At 39.7% G+C, this 20,639-nt stretch overlaps 1 protein-coding gene across 2 annotated transcripts in view; it reads right to left on the bottom strand.

Moving 5' to 3' along the window:
* Positions 1–1,536: 1,536 nt before the first annotated feature.
* Usp33 (ubiquitin specific peptidase 33) overlaps positions 1,537–20,639 on the bottom strand; it is a 53,359-nt gene continuing 34,256 nt past the window's right edge. The window contains exons 12-24 of one of the 2 annotated variants that reach the window (XM_059266466.1): positions 20,479–20,594; positions 18,612–18,781; positions 18,420–18,514; positions 17,861–17,894; positions 15,704–15,749; positions 14,861–15,041; positions 13,942–14,068; positions 12,281–12,450; positions 10,989–11,070; positions 9,982–10,090; positions 4,382–4,484; positions 2,832–2,900; positions 1,537–2,383 (exon numbers count right to left, since the gene is read on the bottom strand). In XM_059266466.1, coding sequence (XP_059122449.1) covers positions 2,226–2,383; positions 2,832–2,900; positions 4,382–4,484; positions 9,982–10,090; positions 10,989–11,070; positions 12,281–12,450; positions 13,942–14,068; positions 14,861–15,041; positions 15,704–15,749; positions 17,861–17,894; positions 18,420–18,514; positions 18,612–18,781; positions 20,479–20,594 — 1,460 coding nt within the window. In that variant the 3' untranslated portion in view covers positions 1,537–2,225. The remainder of the gene's footprint in view (positions 2,384–2,831; positions 2,901–4,381; positions 4,485–9,981; positions 10,091–10,988; positions 11,071–12,280; positions 12,451–13,941; positions 14,069–14,860; positions 15,042–15,703; positions 15,750–17,860; positions 17,895–18,419; positions 18,515–18,611; positions 18,782–20,478; positions 20,595–20,639) is intronic. The other variant, XM_059266467.1, reaches the window with a different exon arrangement.

The raw sequence follows: 20,639 nt of genomic DNA, 5'->3' as shown, positions 1-20,639 counted from the left end.
AATATCACCACGTGTGTTTTGTTCATCTTTTACTTTCTTGAAACATACTACCATGGGACAGTCAGCAAGCTCCACTCCTCTGGACCTAGTCCAGTCACATTTTAAGGACTTCAAACACCAGGCAGAGAATCTGGGGCTGCTTGTACAGCCAGGGAAACTAACCATATTTTGCAGGAATGAATGGCCAGATGGCGGCACCTTCCACCTCCCTACCATGTATGGAAAACCTGGGCATCCCAACTAGGTCTCATACGTCACCACGTGACAGTATCTAGTGGAGAGCCCCTCTTCTTGGTTGAAGCCTTCCTGCCACTGGTCCCAACAGTCTTGCAGGTGAAAGAAGCAGAATGGCTGAAGGACCATAAGCCAGCAGGTCCACCCGCTTCTGTACAAGGAGGACTTTACCAGCCTCCCTATGCTCCAGTGCCACCCCCTCCACCAGCACCTGCCCCTCCCCCCACAGATAGCTGCTGCCAAACCAGGCCTGGGGCTGGGGTTGGAGGGGGCAGAAGGTGCGGTCAGTCGCCCTCACGCCTGTGCCAGACCATGAGACAGGCAGATCTGCTACAGTGGCCCTACCTCTGTGGGCAACTGAATCACCAAATCAGGCAGGTCATCAATACATGTCCTACATACCCTTTGCTACTAGTGATTTGTACAATTGGAAGATGCAGAACCCCAAAATTTCTGAAAAACCATCTGCCTTATTAGACCTAGATTCTGTAATGATCACACATCAGCCCATGTGGGATGATTGTCAACAGCTTTAGCAGTTGCTGTTCACAACTGAGGAGAAAGAGCAGATCCTGGGTGCTGCCCGTAAAGTGGTTCCAGGGCCACATGGCCAGCACACAGCTATTCAGGCCAATACTGATGAGGCATGACCCTTGACTGGCCCAGAATGGGATCACAACGGCCCACAGACAAGGAGCAGCTGAAGGTCTACCACCAGATTCCGATGGGGGTCTCTATGAGGCCTTAAGACAGCCCACAAATTTATCCAAGGTAGGTTCAAGGTAAGGATGAGACTCCAGGAGCCATTCTGGAGTGGCTGATAGAGGCTTAGAGAACCTTAATTCCTTTCCACCTGCAATGTTTTAAAAAACTTTACTACAGCAAAAAACTTTTTTGCATGTTTTCAAATAAGATATAATGAAAGGCATTAATATTAACAAACTTCATGCCCTTCTAAAAGTCTATCAAATAAATTCAACATTCGGTTTACACATTAAAATTATTTTTATTGAGTGAATTTTAACATTGCTTGTAGATGGTGCAGCTACCCCACACAGAAACAAAGCCATCGTGAATGCTGTTTACATCCTCTTGTCACCTGGCATGTTTACACGTGGAATATAGTTAAGTGTTTGACATCACATAATCAAGCAAACAGCAGTGCATACTCTATTATTCAAAAAGACTTTATGCATTTCATTAAAAAAATCATTTTGCAAGTGGTTTCAGCTTTATCCACAATCTCATTTGACACATTCCATACTTCATGCTCTCAAAATAAAAAGTGGCCTAAAACTAAGATTTTTTTTTTTTTAGGTTACTGACATTAATGAATACCATTCAGGTCTATAGTATTAAAGTTTAACATTTTACATTATAAGCGGCAATAAGTTACTGATAATCTGGTGACAAATTCCACTCAAACTAAATACATCCTGTTACATTCAAAAGACATTTTGTAAATTTTAATAAGCAATTTTGTATGCTGCAGTGCAAAAGAAGTAACACCTAATGTTTCCTGAGCTTTAGGAAATTAACAGTTTTCGGACCACCACTCTCAATTTAAAATAGGCGGCTTACTATGCAGAGCCATGTCAAAACTATACAATTAAATTAGGTTTTTTTGAGAACTGAAAAGATTGGCCAGCTATGATGGCTTAGGGTAAAGAAAAAGTTTTCAAGCAGAAGTATTTACAGCTCTGAAGAGGGTACCTGCATCTGCCTGTAGAACAAAGGTCAGAGAACCCGATTACCAAGTGTCCCTTTCCTTTCAAAAACAGTACACTGAAAGACATTATGGTCAGTTATTTAGCATTAAATATTACCAACTTATATTACACATTTTAACATACCATCCCATAATGCCCAGTACAAAGGAATAAATGTGATAAAAGATGAAAATCAAAGAAATAAACATGCTTTAAGGAATGTTTTGAATTTGTGTGCATCAAGTGAGGATGACTTCTCATTAGAGCTCTGCACCCTCAGAACTACAGAGATCGAGTTTCTACTTCAATCTTTTCCTCTGCTTGTAGTACATCAGGGTCAACATGAACAACCGGAGGTCGGAGGATTACTTCAGGCCCTCCACCATAGATAGACTGCAGGAAATTCCATGTTTCTTCTGAAATTTGACCAGAGTCTGCTCCTAAAATTGTGTGCATGCAGAAAGAATGATGTTTACAAACATGAATGTTTATATTGCATAGATAAAAGCTACAATATGTAATGTTTTTAAAATTTCTAGAGATCCATACTCCTAGTTCCAACCAACAACTCTAAAACCTTCCCACAAATAACACACTGCTTTTTCACCCTTTGTTCTACTGTAAGCCTGAACATCCCTGAATTAGGTTAATAAAAAAATAACATGATGGCTGATTAGTATTTCTATCAGTGAGACATCGTCAGCAAGTAAGGGTTTCAATACTAATTAAAGCATTATGGTGCACACCTGTAATCCCCACACTTCGGAGGCAGAAGCAGGAGGATCACAAGTTAACGCTTCCACTCTCGGCTACATAGCACACTCAAGGCCAGTCTGGGGTACATGTCTCAGAGAAAAAGCTGTGTATATGTTTATTAAACAAACTCACCTTGCTTGAGCATCACGTTACCACATTTAGTGACTGCAATTTTAGTGTTGTCGATAGGGCCTGGGGGATCTAAATCAAAAGGATAAAAGAATTATAGAATGCACACTTTAAAGAAATGCTGCAAAGAACTACATCATTTTGTAGCTGAAATAATTGAGAACTACCAATATAATCAAGGTAGATATTTTTTAACCAAATACCATCTATTTCAAGTATCTTCTCAGCTTTAGGGGTTCCATTTGACCCAAAACAACCAAGAAAGGTGAGAGGGTTACTCAGCACCTAACAGAAAAAATTTCTTAACTGCTCATTTGGGAATTGCAGATCAAATATTTTTTAATGCTACAAAAGAACAACCCCTTTATAAAAAAAATCGTATTCTCAGTTCCAAATTTGTTATTTAAACCAAAATCACTATAAAATGAAATATTCAAAAGCCTTTTTTTTCTGAACATGAAAGTATAATACTTGTCCACCCTCAAAAGCTCCCAACAGGCACAAGGAAGAAAAATTACTAAAATCTTACAGAAAGTAGGCATATGGTTTTAATATCTGTGTGGTCTTTTGCTTTTGCACAATACATTGTTTAAGAAAGTTATTGAAGAGGGCAGTCGGGGAGGACTAATAAGAACAAAGAATAATGCCATATATGTTTGAAAATGCCATAATTAAGTCCATCACTTTGTTTGCTAACTTGAAAAATAGACCAAAGGATTCAAATACATAGTTTTTTTTGCAATCAACTCAATACTTCAAGAACACTTTATTTTCAAATTATTAATAGTAGTAGTATTGAAATAGATTCTCACTACATAGTCCTGGCTGGCCTGAAACTGCCTATGTAGAAGAGCTGGCCTTAACTCCTCAGATACCCCTGCCTCTGCCAGCCCCAGCGCTAGGATTAAAGGCGTGCACCATCATGCCTTCTACTCAAATTATCATACATAATTATTTTAAAAAGTCCACATTGTGTTCCATTGTATTGGATAAATTATAATTTACTCACCATCCTGTTGTACGGTATTTTAAGTTTTTTCTTTCTTTTTTTTGAGGGGGTGGCCTTTTTGAGATGAAGTCTCTCTCTTACACAGCACTTACTATGTGGACCAGGCTGGCTTTGAACTCACAAATAACCCCTGCCTCTAAAGTTTTTCAGCATTAAGATTATTTTTATTTATGTATCTGTGTGTATGGGATGTCTGGGCCAGTGGAGACTAGAGAGTGCCAGATCCCCTGGAGCTGGAGTTACAGGTAATGAGCTGACTGACGGAGATGCTGAAAGATAAACTCTGGTCCTCCAGAGGAGCAACAAGTGCTCTAAACTGCCAAGCCATCTCTTTAACCACTGGTATTAAAATTAAAGATAATTTTTGTTCAATTCTTTCATTCTTGCCATGAGTAATAATTATAAGCTCACAGCAGTAAGACTATAAACTAGAATATAAGTTCCCTGAAGTCAGGGGTCTTTTTTGTTCACTGGTATAATCTCCAATATTCATAAAATTAATAAACAAAAAATGACTAAGAAACCATTTCAGTTAACCACTTACCTCCATCCTTACCCTTCACAAAACTCTCCCATTCTCTAAACCACTGCATACTGATACAATAAAAAGTAGCCGGAGAGTCCTCCTCTTGAAATGCTCTGTTGAGCTACAGAGAGAAAAAGTCAAGCACTTAGTATCTGGAACTTGCGATATTCTCCTCCAGCATCTAACAAGATAATTTCTCATACACACATGAGGTACCACCAAGTGACACACTAGGTTATCTTAGTTCTAAGAGATAGAGTGTAGTCTATCAATAAATGACTCTGGATTATGTGTAATATATAAATTATTATAAATTATTATTTATATATTATGTGTACTATATAAATTTTATATTATATATAAAATATAACAAGCACATACAAAAGAGAAGCATAAAGAACAGGTTAAGAGAAGATGGCTGAGGCAAAGGATTCAATAAGTACTTCATTCACCACAGCCAACTTAAAAAAAAAAAGTAAAGACCAAATGGCTAGAAACATTGGTATGAAAAAAAGGTGCAAGTAACAGGGGGGTCTCAAAAGAATAAAGCGTATTTGGAATTTGTCTAATTACAGTGGCATTTCCTGTTGGGCAACAAAATGCCCTTGATACATACTAGAAAAGGACAGACACAGCCAAATTCAGATTGCCAGTTCTTTAAAACTTTTAAATTATGTTGGGAGTGGCATGCGTGCTCACACTAGTGATGCCAGTGCAAACACGTAGAGATCAGAAGACAACTTGTAGAAGTCAGTTCTCTCCTTGTCACTACATGAAACCAGGGGATTGAAGTCAGGTCATCCTCCTTGGCACCAAGGGCCTTTACCCACAGAACCATCTAAACAGACCCGATTCTTCAATTGCATCTAATGAAAACCCTATAACCTTGGGGGAGAGAAGTACAGATGGAGTTGGAGAGATAGCAGGAAGGTGATGATATGATCTAAATTGTATTTATACATACAAAAAATGATCATCCACAAAGATTTGCTATGTTCTCCCTCAACTGCTTTCTGTTTGCTAGATAAGTACTTACCACTGAGCTATATCCCTAGTGCCATTTTTCTTTAAGACAGTTTGATGTATCTCAGACTGGCCTCAAGCTCACTATGTAACCAAGGATGATCTTAAAGTTGTGATCCTCCTACCTCCCCAGTGCTAGGATTATAAACATGCACCACCATGCCAAGTTTACACAGTTCTAGGGACTGAACCCAGTAGAGCACTAAGGAAGCATTCCACTGCTACATACCTAGCCCCAAAGGTTCTCACTACTGGTTCAGAAGCACTCCCATGGTCTGACTTCATCCAGTTCCTTTTTTTCCATGTGTGATCACAGTGACCTTAGTTATTCCCAGAAACCCACCCTGGTACATTCCTGATTCTCAGGCTTCTGCAATGATCACACATACATACACACACGCACACACACACACACACACACACACACACACACACACACTTTTTACAACTATTTATGTGACTGTCTCCCACATACCCTATAAGGCTTTTTTTAAACTCCACTAGAATAGACCTATCTTAATCACTTTAACTCCTCACACTCTCAAGCTCTTTAAAAACTCTCAACACTTTGTCCTTTCCCATATCTTTTTTCAAAGGGAGGGGTTAAGAAAACATCTCATGTAGCCCAGGAGGCCTTGAAATCCAGACACCTCTGCTTCCACCTCCCAATGGCTGGATTACAGACATGTGCCACCATGCCCAGCTGCTCATGACCCTTTAATATTTTCCAAATTCAAGTATGTTGAGGGAAAGAGTCTTCCTGGGACACTCAGGAGCTACTCACAGAGGAACCATAATACAGGAGAGGAAAATTTCTGGGTCTATGTATGATGGTTCTAAAGAAATCAAGACCTGGGCATGGTGACATATAACCCCAGCACACTGGGGGTAATGCAGGGAGAGCAAACATTAAAAGCTAGCCTAGGGTACAGAGACCCCATCTCAATAAGAAAGAAACCAAGGCAGGCCAGCACGACGGCTCAGTGAGTAAAGGCACTGGCCTCCAAGCCTGGTGACAGCTGGATCCCTACCATCCATACAGAGGGAGGAGAGCCCCAACTCTCCATTTGTCTCTCACATACTTGAATGTCAAAGTCCTCACAGGTGTCTACCACTTCTAAGCCCCAAGGTCCTGTGCTCACTTCATTTCCTCTGCTTTTGGTTGCTTCTGCAAACTGATCCTATCTACTTTCCCAAGTTTCCAGAAGCTCCACTTTGTTTCCAGACCACCAAGGTCACCTATTTCTGACCAGGTTGTTTATGATTTATATATGAAATGCCCCCCAAAGTCTATACCTTAGGCTGGCAGCAGAACGGGATTTGATCAACATAATGCTGCTTTGGCACGGTGTAAAATATACCAGGAGACCTAGAAACCGCTATCAAGGTCACAGAAAGCCATGGAGGGAAGGCAATGTGTATCAGGGTCAGATTCCAGATTCCACAGGCCCTAAATGACTAAGTGGTGCTTGGTACCCCAGGAAATGCAAGAAATGCAGGATGTTTGCCAGGAAAGCTGGTGGCACTGGGTGTAACCATCCCAAGAAAGGTCATATTTGCCACATGCAGCAGAACATAATACTTCAGATCCATTCATACTGCTGCACAGATTAGTTATCCATGACCGTTCATGGGGATGGAGATAGGAGACAGTGTCCTGTGTAGCTCAGACTGGCCTCAAACTAGTAGTGTATGGTTGATGATGATGTTGAATTCCTGATCATTCATAGCAGAGCTCCACAGCAGGCTGTTTGCGTTGTTCTTTGAGTCTTCCTAGATAACCAAGGTTGGCCTCAAGTGTTCAGATACAGGTGTATGCCAGTCCACTTGACTTCTGCTTTCCACTGCTCAACACTGTCCCTCTGTATGACCCTAAGACATTCTGTTATCAATGTGGCAGCTTTTGAACATTCCACTATTCCCACTTTAGGGCAACTTATAAGCAATACTACTAAAGAGTTTGGTTTATAGGTTTTATGTGAATATAAGCTGTCATTTCTCTTGGGAGCAAGACTGCTTAGAGTCATAGGCTAAGTGTTAAATCTGTTAAAACAAAACAAAACAAAAACAACCTACCAGGCTAGGTATATAGCTCTGTGGTAAATCATTTACCTAGGATTTTAATCGCTAGCACCACAAAACAAATAAACAAACAAACAAAACCTACCAGACTGTTACATCATTTAACATGTGGTCTTTTCAATTCCTGCCATGGAGGAAAGAGGCTCACAAGCCCCATGTCTAGCTGAGGAACTATTGACAACTGATGTTTTACGGATAGAGAAAGTTTTCTTTCTTTCTTTCTTTCTTAATTTCTTTTCTTTTTTTTTTCTTTTTTTTTTTTTTAGATTTATTTATTATGTATACAGTATTCTGTTTGCATGTTTGTCTACACACCAGAAGAGGGCATCAGATCTCATTACAGATGCTTGTAAGCTGCCATGTGTTTGCTGGGAATTGAACTCAGGACCTCTGGAAGCCATCAATGCTCTGAACCTCTGAGCAATCTCTCCAGCCTGAGAAAGTTTTCTTTTCTGTAAGGGCATTGTTCCCCAATAGGTAGACCATACCACAATGGAGAGCCCTACACCCATGAGCATATGAGAAGCAGAAATTGGAATCAGTGGGTTATTTTTTAAAAAGGGTTAGGTGGGTGGTGGTGTATGCCTTTAATCCCAGTCTCAGGAGGTAAATGCAGCTTTCTAAGAGTTCAAACCAGCCTGGTCCACATAGCGAGTTCCAAGACAGCCAAGACTATATAGTGAGTCCATGTGTTGAGAGAAAGAGAGAAAACAGATGAGGGGTAGGAGTGGACCAGAGAGAAGCAGGGGTAAATATGTTGAAAATACACTGTATGCATGTATGAAGTTCTCAAAGAAAAATCATTGCCACCAGATTTCACTACATTGCTTCTGACTATGGAATTCATTTTATAGAAAGAAGAAAAGGGCTCACATTCATAAAGTTCATTGATCTTACCACATGCTACCACCCAAAAGCTGCTAGCCTATCACAGACTCAATTTTTGTACCTGATAGCAACAGTTTACAGGCTCCAGAGTACTCTTCGTAATGTGGTATATGTCCCCAAACTGGAAATGAGTCCCCTGTTTTCCCCATCACTAGAATTTACATTTACAATGCTAAACAGTGGGTAAAGATGTAGAAAACCCATTTGCAACTTCCTATACTGACACTCACAAAACCTTTGCTCCCTATTGCCGGAACTCTACCCTCTACTACCTTAGAGGGTTTAGTTCCACAGGGAAAAAGTAGTTTCTATGAGACTGGCCTGATACAGTCCTTGACTATACTGTGTTTTCCATGTCACTGACCCAACTGGGAAAGAGGAATTAAAGGTTCAAAATACTGGCTAAAATGATTAAGCTCAGGTATGGTGACTGCTTTACAAACCAGAATTATATGAATGACTATTCACAATTGGAGCAAAGAGACTTAGATCCAGAAAACAAGTGACGTTAGGTCGGGGATGCTGGCACATTCCTTTAACCCCAGCACTTGGAAGGAAGAACCAAGCAGACTTCTGTGAGTTTGAAGGCAGCCTGGTCTACAAAGCAAGTTCCAGGCCAGCCAAGACTACATAAAGACTTGTCTTAAACCAGGTGGTGGTAGCGAAGCCAGAGGCAGGTGGATCTCTGAGTTCGAGGCCAGCCTGGTCTACAGAGTGAGTTCAAGGACAGCCAGGGCTACACAGAAACCATGTCTTAAAAAACAACAACAAAAAGACCTTGTCTTGAAAAAATAGAAATGAAAGAGATTATACCCATTGCATTTGCTATAGAGTGTTACAATGATAAATGATCACAAACTCTGTAACTGAAAAGGGAAATTTGTTTTCTCACAGTTCTAGAGACAAGCATCCAGCATCCAAGTGCTCAGAACACTGTTCCCTGGAGATCTAGAGAGATCCCACTTCTGCCTCCGTCATGGCTAGCTGCCCGTGGCTGTCACTTCAATCTACCCTCCATCCGTCCACAGCATGTTCTTCCTTCTCTGTGTGTCTTGAAAGGAACACTGACTGGATTTAGGTTCTATACAAACTTCTCAGGATGATTTCAACCCAAAATCCTATGAAAAGATTCTATTCAAGGTCATATTTGTCATTGAGGTCAGTTTACAAAAGGCACAAGATAGAAAATTCTTTTAGGATCCAACATTCAAATGACTACAGATACTATTCAGTATTTCTACAATCTTCAAGCAGAGGTTAAAACTTAACCTTACAGAAATCTAACAACTAAGACTATTGAGAATTGAGGGTCCAGACCCTTTGAGAATAAAGGTGCAGGTTCCTTCAGCAATCAACAGCCATAATCAGCTGCAGCCTGAACAGACCACAGACAATTCTAACGAGGAAACATGCAATTTGGGGAATAAGATTTCAGGCCATGGCAAATACAGAGAAGAGATAAAAGCAGCCACAGGAAGAAGAGAACAGAACTGGAGAGAACCGAGCAGGGTCCATCACGCTGTGCAGGCAGGACCTGACTCTCTCTCACCCATTGTCCGCTAACGACTGTCGGGTCGCCAGCTCTATCTTACATCATTTACAATTTGAAAGTGTAACTTATTTACCCGAATAAAGATTTCCAGTTCCGTTTTTCTTCGTTTTTCAATCTTCTCTGCCTCTATCTGGCAAGTGTGACAGATGTACAGGTGGTTGACAGCAGGCCCTCCTCCATACCTAAACACCAAGTTAAGACTGAAAGTCACAACCGCAGAAGAGGCCCAGGTCCTAGGAAACTGTTTCTAGCTTTTTAATCAATGTTTAAATTGCCAGTTACAAGTCAATCCCAGGGCTGGCAAGATGGCTCAGTGGGTCTTAAAATAAGTTAAGTTCTGAGTTTATTCCTCAGGACTCACATGACAGAATCTGAACTATCTCCTTCAAATTGTCATAGCATGAGCGCACATACACAAAATTACTTTTGAACAATAATAAAAATTTAAAGAATAAATTTTACAGGAAAATTCTCAAAGTAATATACAAAAAAAGTCACATAGAAACAATTTATGTTTACCAGGGCAGACAGCACTGTCCATGTGTCTCCCCTGCTGTATCTGCATTTCAACTTAGAGCTGCTTCTGCTTCAGTCTTAGAAGTGACAACAAAGTGAAAGGGTTCAAAACTTAGCACAAAATATTCTTAGTTATGTAAGCAAATTTTAATCAAATGAAGTCTTTGCATACTCAAGTAAAAAGCACTTAGTGCATTTTTAATATTTAATTTAAAATACTTAAAAAGGAAAATAACATTTAAAAATTTTAAATTTGAGAATAAGAACATCTCTTTTAATAGTGTACAATTATGAGAAATTTTAGTATTAGGGAGATGTAACATCCTTTAAATAAGATACATAAAGTTATATACTACAGCACATCTTTCAGATAATCATAAAAATTCCCATTATTTAGATTAGGGCCTAAAAGTCTTCCTGCTCATACTTTAGAATGAATAAATGAAAGGAATATTCTTCACAGGCATCAAAAAACACACTGGGTATTTGTGACACAGCCCAACGCTTCTGTAACTCCTCTCAGTTTGCTTTATGACACTATAATGTTGGATTTCAAGAACAAACCTGCTATAGAGGTTATCCCAAATATTCTGCGGCAGCATCAAAACTAAGTCTTCAATATAACTAGCTTTTCGTGGAGGAATACCTAAAAAACAATTTTAACAAGTGTATTCAGTTTTCACTCCTTAATTTCTTTGTATGACTTTAAAGGGCTAACTTTGCAGTGCTAAAGACTAAATCAGGAGCTTACTGAAGTAAGGCGAACATTCTCTCACACATAAAGTCTTTTTTTTTTTTTTTTTTTTTTTTGCTTTTTTTGAGACAGGGTTTCTTTGTGTAGTCCTAGCTGTCCTGGAACTCTCTCTGTAGATTAGGCTGGACTCAAACTCATAGAGATCCACCTGCCTCTGCCTCCAGAGTGCTGGGATTAAAGGTATGTGTCACCACCACCCAGCACATAAAGTCATTTTTAAAGGTGACTGGCCATTTCTCCCACACACACCCCTCTCTTTTTTAGATAGGGTCTTACTCTGTAGCCCAGCTCAGCCTCCAACTCACAGCAAGTCTTTTGCATCAGACTCTCAAATAGTGGGATTACAGGAGTATACCACCATGCCTGGCTTTCAATCACTGTTCTTAAATCTCTCCTTACAGAAGCAGAAGTAAAAAGCATTTTTGGTAACTCTGCTTCCTAAAGATGAGCACAGCACACATCTTGAAATACACATTCAGGATTACTGATTGATTTGGCGGCACTAGGGTTTGAGACCAGGACCCTGTGCAAACCAAGCATGTGCTCAATCACTGGCCAGCACCATCAGACTCAGAAATAATATGACTGTAGGTTTCTACCAACAATACAGGGTATTCTCACCCCTGTATTTTCATTACAAAAATAATTAACAATAGCAAATCTCCAACCATAAAGTTCAAAGTGTCCACACAAAGGTCTTACTTATTACTGCAGGAATAGACAGTAATAGCCCATCAATCACATTTCACAAATCCCACATATGCTTGCATACTTTAAAAAGGCAGCTACTTATGAGAGACAGACGGCTGAGAACTGCAGATGCAGGTGGAGCTAAACACACTGCACAGGAATGGCCCTCACCAGGAGAAGTGTCCAAGTGTCTGGCACGGGCATGAAATTAAAGCTTTCACAACACTGAAATAGTCTTTGGTCTTCTAAAGTGAAACCTAGCCCTCATTTCTGAAACCATAAGGAATCACATACACTCAGCTCCAGATGGGGATGAGCAATAAGGAGAAGAGGGAATTCTTGGCTCCTAACTAATTTGCAAATGATTTAACAGCAACCATCTAACACTGTTTAACATAACAGTACTCCTTACCTCCGTGAATACAGAGAAAGTCATTATTTGAAATAGGGCCAGGCTCAGCAAAGGTCTTAAATTTATTTAACCACTGTCGAGATATGTAAAACTGGAGGAGGCTGGGCTCCATCATGTTCAACAGGTTGGACACCCTTCGCCTCTCCTTCTGTGCCTCTTCACTGCTCTTCCTGGTGAGGACATGATTCATTGAAGTTAATCCACATTTTACTACGTTCAACAAACAGCATGACTCTTCTTTATTAGATTTAAAATGCATGCTACTAATTACTACAGATCTTATCAGCCCTAAGGAATTTCAAGAAAAATAGTCTTGGACCCACAGCTCAATACATTATACATTACCCGGGGGTTAATACTGAATAGTAACTATATGGGTATCCATGTAACAACTGGTACAAGGTAGGCATTCATTGTTAATAAGATCAAGTCAAGTAGCTAAGCTGCATTCTTGGTTCCTGTTTCAGTATCTGGCATCTTCTTTTATAAGATACTGAAGTATATCAAAGATTTTTATAGTAATACCTTTTTTTACTATTGGATATCTAGAGAAGAAATTTGGTATTTAATTCTAACTTTATATACTTAAAAAACAACAACAACAACAAACAAACAAAAAAACTAATCCTGGGCCAGTGAGATGCTCAGCAGGTAAGCGTGTTTGCCACCAAATCAGAGGACCTGAGTTTAATCCCAGAACCCACATGGTGGAAGAACCAATTCCTGGAGTTGTTCTCTGACCCCACAAACAAACTTTAGTGCACATACACAGGCACATACATGCATACACACATAAATAAATAAATGCTAAAGAAGAAATGAGGAGCTGGAGAGATAGCTCAGCAGTTAAGAGCACTTGCTGTTCTTGCAGAGGACCTGGGTTAGATTCCCAGAACCCACATGGTGGCTCACGACCATCTATAACTCTGGTTAGATGCCTCTTATGACCTCCTCTGGTATCAGGCACACATGTGGTGCACAGAGATACATACATACAAAATATCCATATACATAAAATAAATAAATTTAAGTGAACCTTTAAAAAAAATAAGTGCTTAAAAAAAAATCTAAAACAAAATATATCCTGCTGTGGAATAATCCTCTTGTACACTGTAAAGATTTGTCACTCAAATTAGTTTAATAAAAATGGTGATTGGCCAGGAACTAGGCAGAAGTATAGGTGGGGCAACTAAGAATGATGGGAAAGAGAAGGGCAGAGTCAGGAGTCACCAGTCAGATGCAGGTGGAGCAGGAGATGAATGTGCCATGCTAATGAAGATACCGACACATAATAAGGAATATGGGTTAACTTAAGTGTAAGAGTTACCTATAACAAGCCTAAGCTATTGGCAGAGCATTTATAATTAATATAAGCCGGTGTGGTAATTTGAGAAGCTGCTATTGGGTATTGGAAGTTGCTGGCCTGACAGAAACTTCTGTCTACAATACCCCTTTGCAGGACAGAAACTTCCACCCACAATATCCCTTTGCCTGTCTATGAATCTTGGATTTTCTGAACAGAAGATCATTCTGTGAATAGCTTTTTTATCTTACTCCTAGGAGTACATTTCTTATCCTCACTCATAAACCCTGCAAGTCTCAGAAGTGCAGATCCCTACAAAGAGATGTTCTTCACAGTGTCATGACAGTTCCCCCATCACCTATAGAAAAGGACGTAGGCCTCAGCATTCTGTACAGTGGACTCTGAAACTTCAGTGACGCTCTGGTCATCAAATTCATACCACAGGTTATTTAAATTGTTGCGGCAGTAGGCGATGTAGTGCCCACCTGTATTACAAGGAAAAGAGCTCGTTAGGGTACTACATGTCACACCTACACAGCATCTGTGATCTCACTGGGTCATTCTGCACTCAGCACTACCGCTGGAAGACAGGAAGGGCAAGAATGTTAATTTTTTATTCTGGTTTTGAGATAAGATCTCACTATTGTAGCCCAGGTTGGTCATGAACTGACAATCCTCCCACCTCAGCTACCCAAGTGCTGCAAATACAAGTGTGCTCTGCCATGTACAAAACCCACCCTGTTAAAACTGTTACCATTTGCCCTTATGACTAATTTCTCTTACTCTAAGTATTCTAAGGAAGATATTTAGTGTCTTAAAACTTAACGTCACAAATGTACATAATAACTGTACATATTTATGGGGCAGAAGTTCATAATTAGGGCAACTAATGTAATTTTTACCTTAAACTTGGGGGAGTGTTTTGTTTGACAGTCTCTGCTACTCAGGCTGGCCCTGAACTTAGCAGGCATTCAGTGTTTGCCAATAAGATCAAGTTAGATAGCTAATCTGTATTCCTGGTGCCTTTTTCAAGCAGCTGGCTTTTTGGGGGCCTTGAATTCCTAATCATCCTGCTTTGGCCGCAAGTACTGCAATGATAGGCATGTGCCCCCACAACCAGCTGTTTTCCTAACCTGTAGGAAGTCTGTCATTTTTCTAATAAGAAGGACTAAAATCTGTTTTTAAATTTTTCTTCCCTTGGTCAAGCGGTGCTTATTTGAGCAATCAACTCAGATACATTTTTTAATCAAGATCAGATGTCAAGTCTTTGTACTCACTGCTCGCAGTCCCATGGTGACAGATGACGGAGAGGAGGTCGTATGTCACGATCTGAACTGGGCTGTCCTTTGCGAGGAACGGCTGAAGATCCAGGCCTTCCAGAGGGAAGGAAACGTGGGTGCTGATTTTGGTAGAAAACATCAGTTCATGTCGAAATCGTTTAAGATGGATGCACAAAATCTAAAAAAGTGTAATTCAACATCCAAATTAATTATTAAAAAAGATTACAAGTGGTTAAAAAAGTACAATAAAGTTTTATTTTATAAACAAGAAAATTCAAAATTTATAGTAATTTAAATGTTCATTTTAAAATACTATGTTTTGGTTTTGGATTTTTTTTTTTTCCATTTTTATGAGACAAGGAAGGTCTCACTATGTAGTCCTGGCTGGCCTGGAACTTGATTGCTATGCAGACGAGGCTGGCCTTAAACTCAAAGAGATTTGCATAGCCGCCATGCCTGGGTATTTTACATTCTCAATAAAAGAGTCCATGAGGTTTTTATATTATTTAAGTAGGAATATTAAATATCATCCTGAATTCTACCATGAGTCCAGATATACTTTCAATGTGGCAATGAGCATGGCTCTTCCTAAGCTCAGTGCTCCTGGTTTCTGATTGTACACTTCAGACCTGCAAGACCCTGCAATGTCTGATGACATGCTCAACAGCATACTGTAAAAGGGTGTTTGTATATTCAACCCAACCTCCTAAAATCAATCCTAAAGGTATGCATGGAAAATCACTATATGACAGCTCTATGCTTCAACCATGCTGAGTTTACTACAGCATGGGACATTAGTGCATTACCACATTTTATAAACGAGTAAAAATGAAGTCATACCTCAGGAAACTTCTGTACTTTACAAAACTTTACTCCATTCCTCAACCTAAAGATAGAAAAACAAATAAACAAACAAACAAAAAACCTAATCAATCTACAAAACATTTATTACATTCAAACGGACCACAAAAATCTTTCAGAAAATGTCAAGAGGTATCAGAGTAGCAATATTCCTGAGTTATGTTATATATATTTATACACTAAATATCCTTAACAAAAAAATAGCACTTATCATAAAAATAACTTATATCAAGATAATAAAAAGTTAAAAGTCACTTCACAATGCTTTGATTAAAAAAAAAAAAATTAGGGACTAGCCATGTGGTAGAACACTTGCCTAGGATACACAATCCTTAGGTTCCATCCCTAGCACTACAGAGGTCAAGCTGGTAGCACATGCCTATAGCCTCAGTACTCAGGAGGTGGGAGCTGGAAAACCAGACATTCAAGGTCATCCTCAGCTACATGACAAGCTTGAGGCCAGCATGGGATACATGAGTTCCTGCTTGTAAAAAGTGAGGACTAAATAAGCATGCCATTGTCTATACTTTTATAACATGCAGATACTAAGTAAAACTGCATAGTGCAAAACCAGTAGTTCAGGTTCATATATTTATTCTTTTTATTTTGTTTTGGAGAAACAAAAGTCTCAAATTCATAATCCTATTTCAGTGCTGAGAATATCAGCATTTACCACACACCTGGCTTGAAAACATTTATTTATTTATTTATTTATTTGTTTGTTTGTTTATTTATTTATTTATTTATTTATTTATTTATTTATTTTGGTTTTTTGAGACAGGGTCTCTTTACATAGCCCTGGCATTCCTGTAACTCACTATGTAGACCAGGTTGGTCTTGAACTCACAGAGATGAATCAGCCTCTGCTTCCTAAGAACTAGGATTAAAGGCATGAGTTATCACACCTGGCCCATGACATAATATATAAGTATCACACTTGGACTGGAAACCTTTACTCTTAAATGTTGGAGAAAATTTTGAGCCAAAGAGTGATTATTGTAATTAATCAATATGAATGTACACCTGTCAGATCTCCACTTGGGATCTGAGGTGAACACTGGTTCTTCCCCTTCATCACGGTTTCTTCTACCTGGTATGTTTGGCTTCACAAGGAGATACCTTTCTAGACTCAGTTTCTTTTCAGCTATCAGACAGGGCTTCCAGACAAAACAAGAAAAATCTTTCTACATGGGTAAGAGAGGTATTTATTTATTTTTACATTTATTGTCTAAACACTGTTCCACACCACTCTACCATAAAAGGGACCGACAACTGAAGACTGAGATCTCTGTGTTGTTACAGGCAATAGCTTCTTAGTCTGTATTAAGAGTCCAGCTTTAGAGGCTGAAGAGACGCTCAGCAGTTAAGAGCACTTGCTGCTCTTGCAGAGGACTCGGGCTCAGCTCCCAGCATTCACTTTCCAATTTCAGGGGATCTGATGCCCTCTTCTGACCTCCATGGGCATTGGACACATATCTGATGCACATACACACAAGCAGGCAGAGTACTCCCTCACATAAAATAAAAATTAAAGATTCCAGCTTTTCTTTGGAGTTTTTCTATTACAGAGATTCAGACAATTTTCCAATTCCCTCTACATCAAAAATACTTTATCAAATCTCTACTTTTTCTGATATCATCAAGAGGTGTTTACTTTTGTTTGTTATGGTTGTTGACTTCTGGCTGGTCTAGAACACACTACCTAGACCAAGTTGTTGGGATTAAAAGGTATGTGTGTGCCACCACACCCAGCCCAAAAAGAGGTTTTTAAAAGTCAAAATGATTACAAGACAGAAAAGGAAGCTGGTAGCAGATGTGGACAAATGAGGCTTAGTCATCCTGTTGCTCTGCCCCGTAACAGCAGACCTTTCACTTCCTGAGTGCCACTGGTCACCATGCAAACTCACATACTTACTTCATTCCTCAAAATCCACACATTTAATACCATCTCACATCAGACACTAACGTTTCCCTTAAACGTACTTTACAAAATAGTCAATCTTTCTTAGTGTTAGAGGAAGGCTTCCCAGCCTAGAGTTACCAGACACAGCATCGAGTACAACTCCAGTGTGCCCAGTTCAGATAACTAGGAAAAAGACCAACTAGGAAACTGAAAGCAATGTCAGTGTTACTTACTTTTTGCACTTTTCACAACTGTACATATTGTCACCTGCAAACAGAACAGATCCGTCACTCATCTAGTCACCAGCCAACTCCTCTGCAATCCCCAGTGTGCCCAGTGTGGACTTCACTGCACAGGGGCAGTGAATAACTCATGATGTCTTCTTCCCTACAACCACCACCCTCCCTCTCCTTTCAGTCTGATGGACTAACTCAAGAAACAGTCTCTTCGTTTATTTACTGCTCATCCCGCCACATGCCCAGCATGATGCTGGACACACAAGAAAAATGTAGGACCTTCAATGAAGCTGAAGATGTAAAGACAATTCAAGACACATCTTACATCTGTTATCTTCATTGAGTTCCTCCTTCTCTGACTCACAGAACTTCAAAATGTGTCACTTGTATTAGAGAAATCTGTATAAATTCCTTCAGGACATGACTTTTCTCATCATGGTTCCACTGCCAGGGAAGGTACCTCCATGCAAATGCAAGCAAGTACTATTTAAGCTATCCAAAAACTCAGCATTAGATTCACTACCAAACCAATCGTGAATATGATTACATTTCTTACCTTTAAGTTCATCTCTGGCGAAGAAGGCAGCAAGACAATCTTGCAAGGTTACTACTGGACCCCAAAACCAGCTAGGGACACAGGAGACAACAAACCTGAAACATCATTGACAGAAGAAAAAGAAGTGTTCTGCTAGTACAGCAGAAGCAGCAGGGTCAACAATCAGGCCAAGCAAAGAGAATAAATACGCACCTCTTCACATACTCCATGAAGAAAGCTATCCACCCTTGTGGCGCATACGCTTCACCACACGACCCTGCCTTGACTATGGTTGGGTGACTGGAGGAGTGCAGCTTAGCAAGGTCTTCCTTGCCAGGAATCGGCAAGGACAGATCCTGAAAGGTCTCGAGGGTTACAGACACCTGCAAGTGTTTGGTTTTAATGGGATGGAAAGAACCCAGCACAGTTATTTATAAGATTAGATTTCTTCCAAAGATAAAGCAAATTATTATAATAAGCAAATATAAACAACAAGCAAATTGCTTTTAGAATACTACAGACAGAAAAGATCCTGGCTTGCTTTGGACCAGGTGCTGTTCCAAATGTAATCTTCCTATAAGCCACTAGTATTTCTATGGATCAGAGATGTCAAAGTGTTAAGAAGCACAGCAAATAAAGCCACCTGGCCACTAAAGACTGGTGTTCAGATTCTTTGGGCATGTGGGGAGGGGCGAGGCACATGGGACTGGGTCTTTTTTTTTTTTTTTTTTTAAGATTTATTTATTTATTATGTATACAGTGTTCTGTCTGCACATATCCCTGCAGGCCAGAAGAGGGCACCAGATCTCATTACAGATGGTTGTGAGCCACCATGTGGTTGCTGGGAATTGAACTCAGGACCTTTGGAAGAGCAAGCAGTGCTCTTAACCTCTGAGCCATCTCTCCAGCCCCTTTTTTTTCTTTTTTTTTTTTTGGTTTTTTCGAGACAGGGTTTCTCTGTGTAGCTTTGTGCCTTTCCTGGAACTCGCTTTGTAGACCAGGCTGGCCTCGAACTCACAGAGATCCACCTGCCTCTGCCTCCCAAGTGCTGGGATTAAAGGCGTGCGCCACCATCGCCTGGCCCTGGGTCTTATTATATGCTACATCATCCAGGCTGTTCTCAAATGCTGGGCCTCAAGTCATTCTCTCCCCTCAGCTTCCCAAGTACAGAAACTGCAGGCTGCAGACTGCAAACAGTCTGAGATGTTGTTTAAAAGGGGGTGAAGAGAAAACCAAACCTGACATCGACTGTACGTAAGAGCGGGGATGCATCATGGGAGATATACTGCTTCAGGCGACCAAGAAGTGTATTTACCCCACACTAAGATGACTATGATGCCTTTGGTCATACAGTCTCACTACATGACAGTCACATGCAGTCTGTCCTTAAGTGCAGCACTACCTATACACTCTAAATAAAAACATTTCTGGGTAATATACCAGCTACCTATAAATGATCAGACTAAATGCCTTACATTTGCCCTAACAACAATAATTGAAAACTTACTTCTCTCTTGTTCCTGAGACATTATTTCACATTCATTAACTATACTCATTCCTGCACTAAAGTAAAAAACTAAGAAATTCCGAAGGATTAGGTATTGGTAAAAACCCTCACAATAATTTTATTTTATGTTTGACACAAGGTCTTGGGTCAGTTTTTTTTTCCTTGTGTTTGTTTGTAATTTGGCATTATCTTTATTATTGAAGCATTTATGTCATTTACAAGCTACCTACAAGGCCAAATGTTAGAAATACACTTACTGCCTTTTGCTTGTAAACACAACAGTTTCCAGGCATACCTAATTTCATCAGCCTTGGGAGAATAAGCACTGTTAACAATTCTTGTTGCTAAGCAACGTCTCACTTTTATATGTAACCAAAGCAGAGAGAGAACCCACGGTCCTTTACAAAGGACATATCGTGCACCTTTACTCTATACCTAATATCAATGTATAATTGACACAAGAAATGTATGCATGGTCTGCAAAAGCAACAATTTAATTCTCCAGACTTTTCAGGTTTTTAAAAACATCATTTGACAGAACTTTTCTGTGTGGTATGGTTCCCGCATACTCACCCTATCACATGTCAGACACTGTACTGAACTAATGATTGTTCCATCAAATATGTCAGAAATAACACTCCTGTATTTCTTATGCTGCTTTTTTCTCTTTGGAGATGCAGAAGACTGAGCTAGAATTTAAAACATTAAAAACAATCATTAGTTCCTTGAATATT

The sequence above is a fragment of the Peromyscus eremicus genome, chromosome 6 (genome assembly GCF_949786415.1).
Source record: "Peromyscus eremicus chromosome 6, PerEre_H2_v1, whole genome shotgun sequence".
Taxonomy (NCBI): domain Eukaryota; kingdom Metazoa; phylum Chordata; class Mammalia; order Rodentia; family Cricetidae; genus Peromyscus; species Peromyscus eremicus.
Note: the sequence above shows the minus strand (reverse complement) of the source record. Positions and strands in the feature narration are given on the sequence as shown.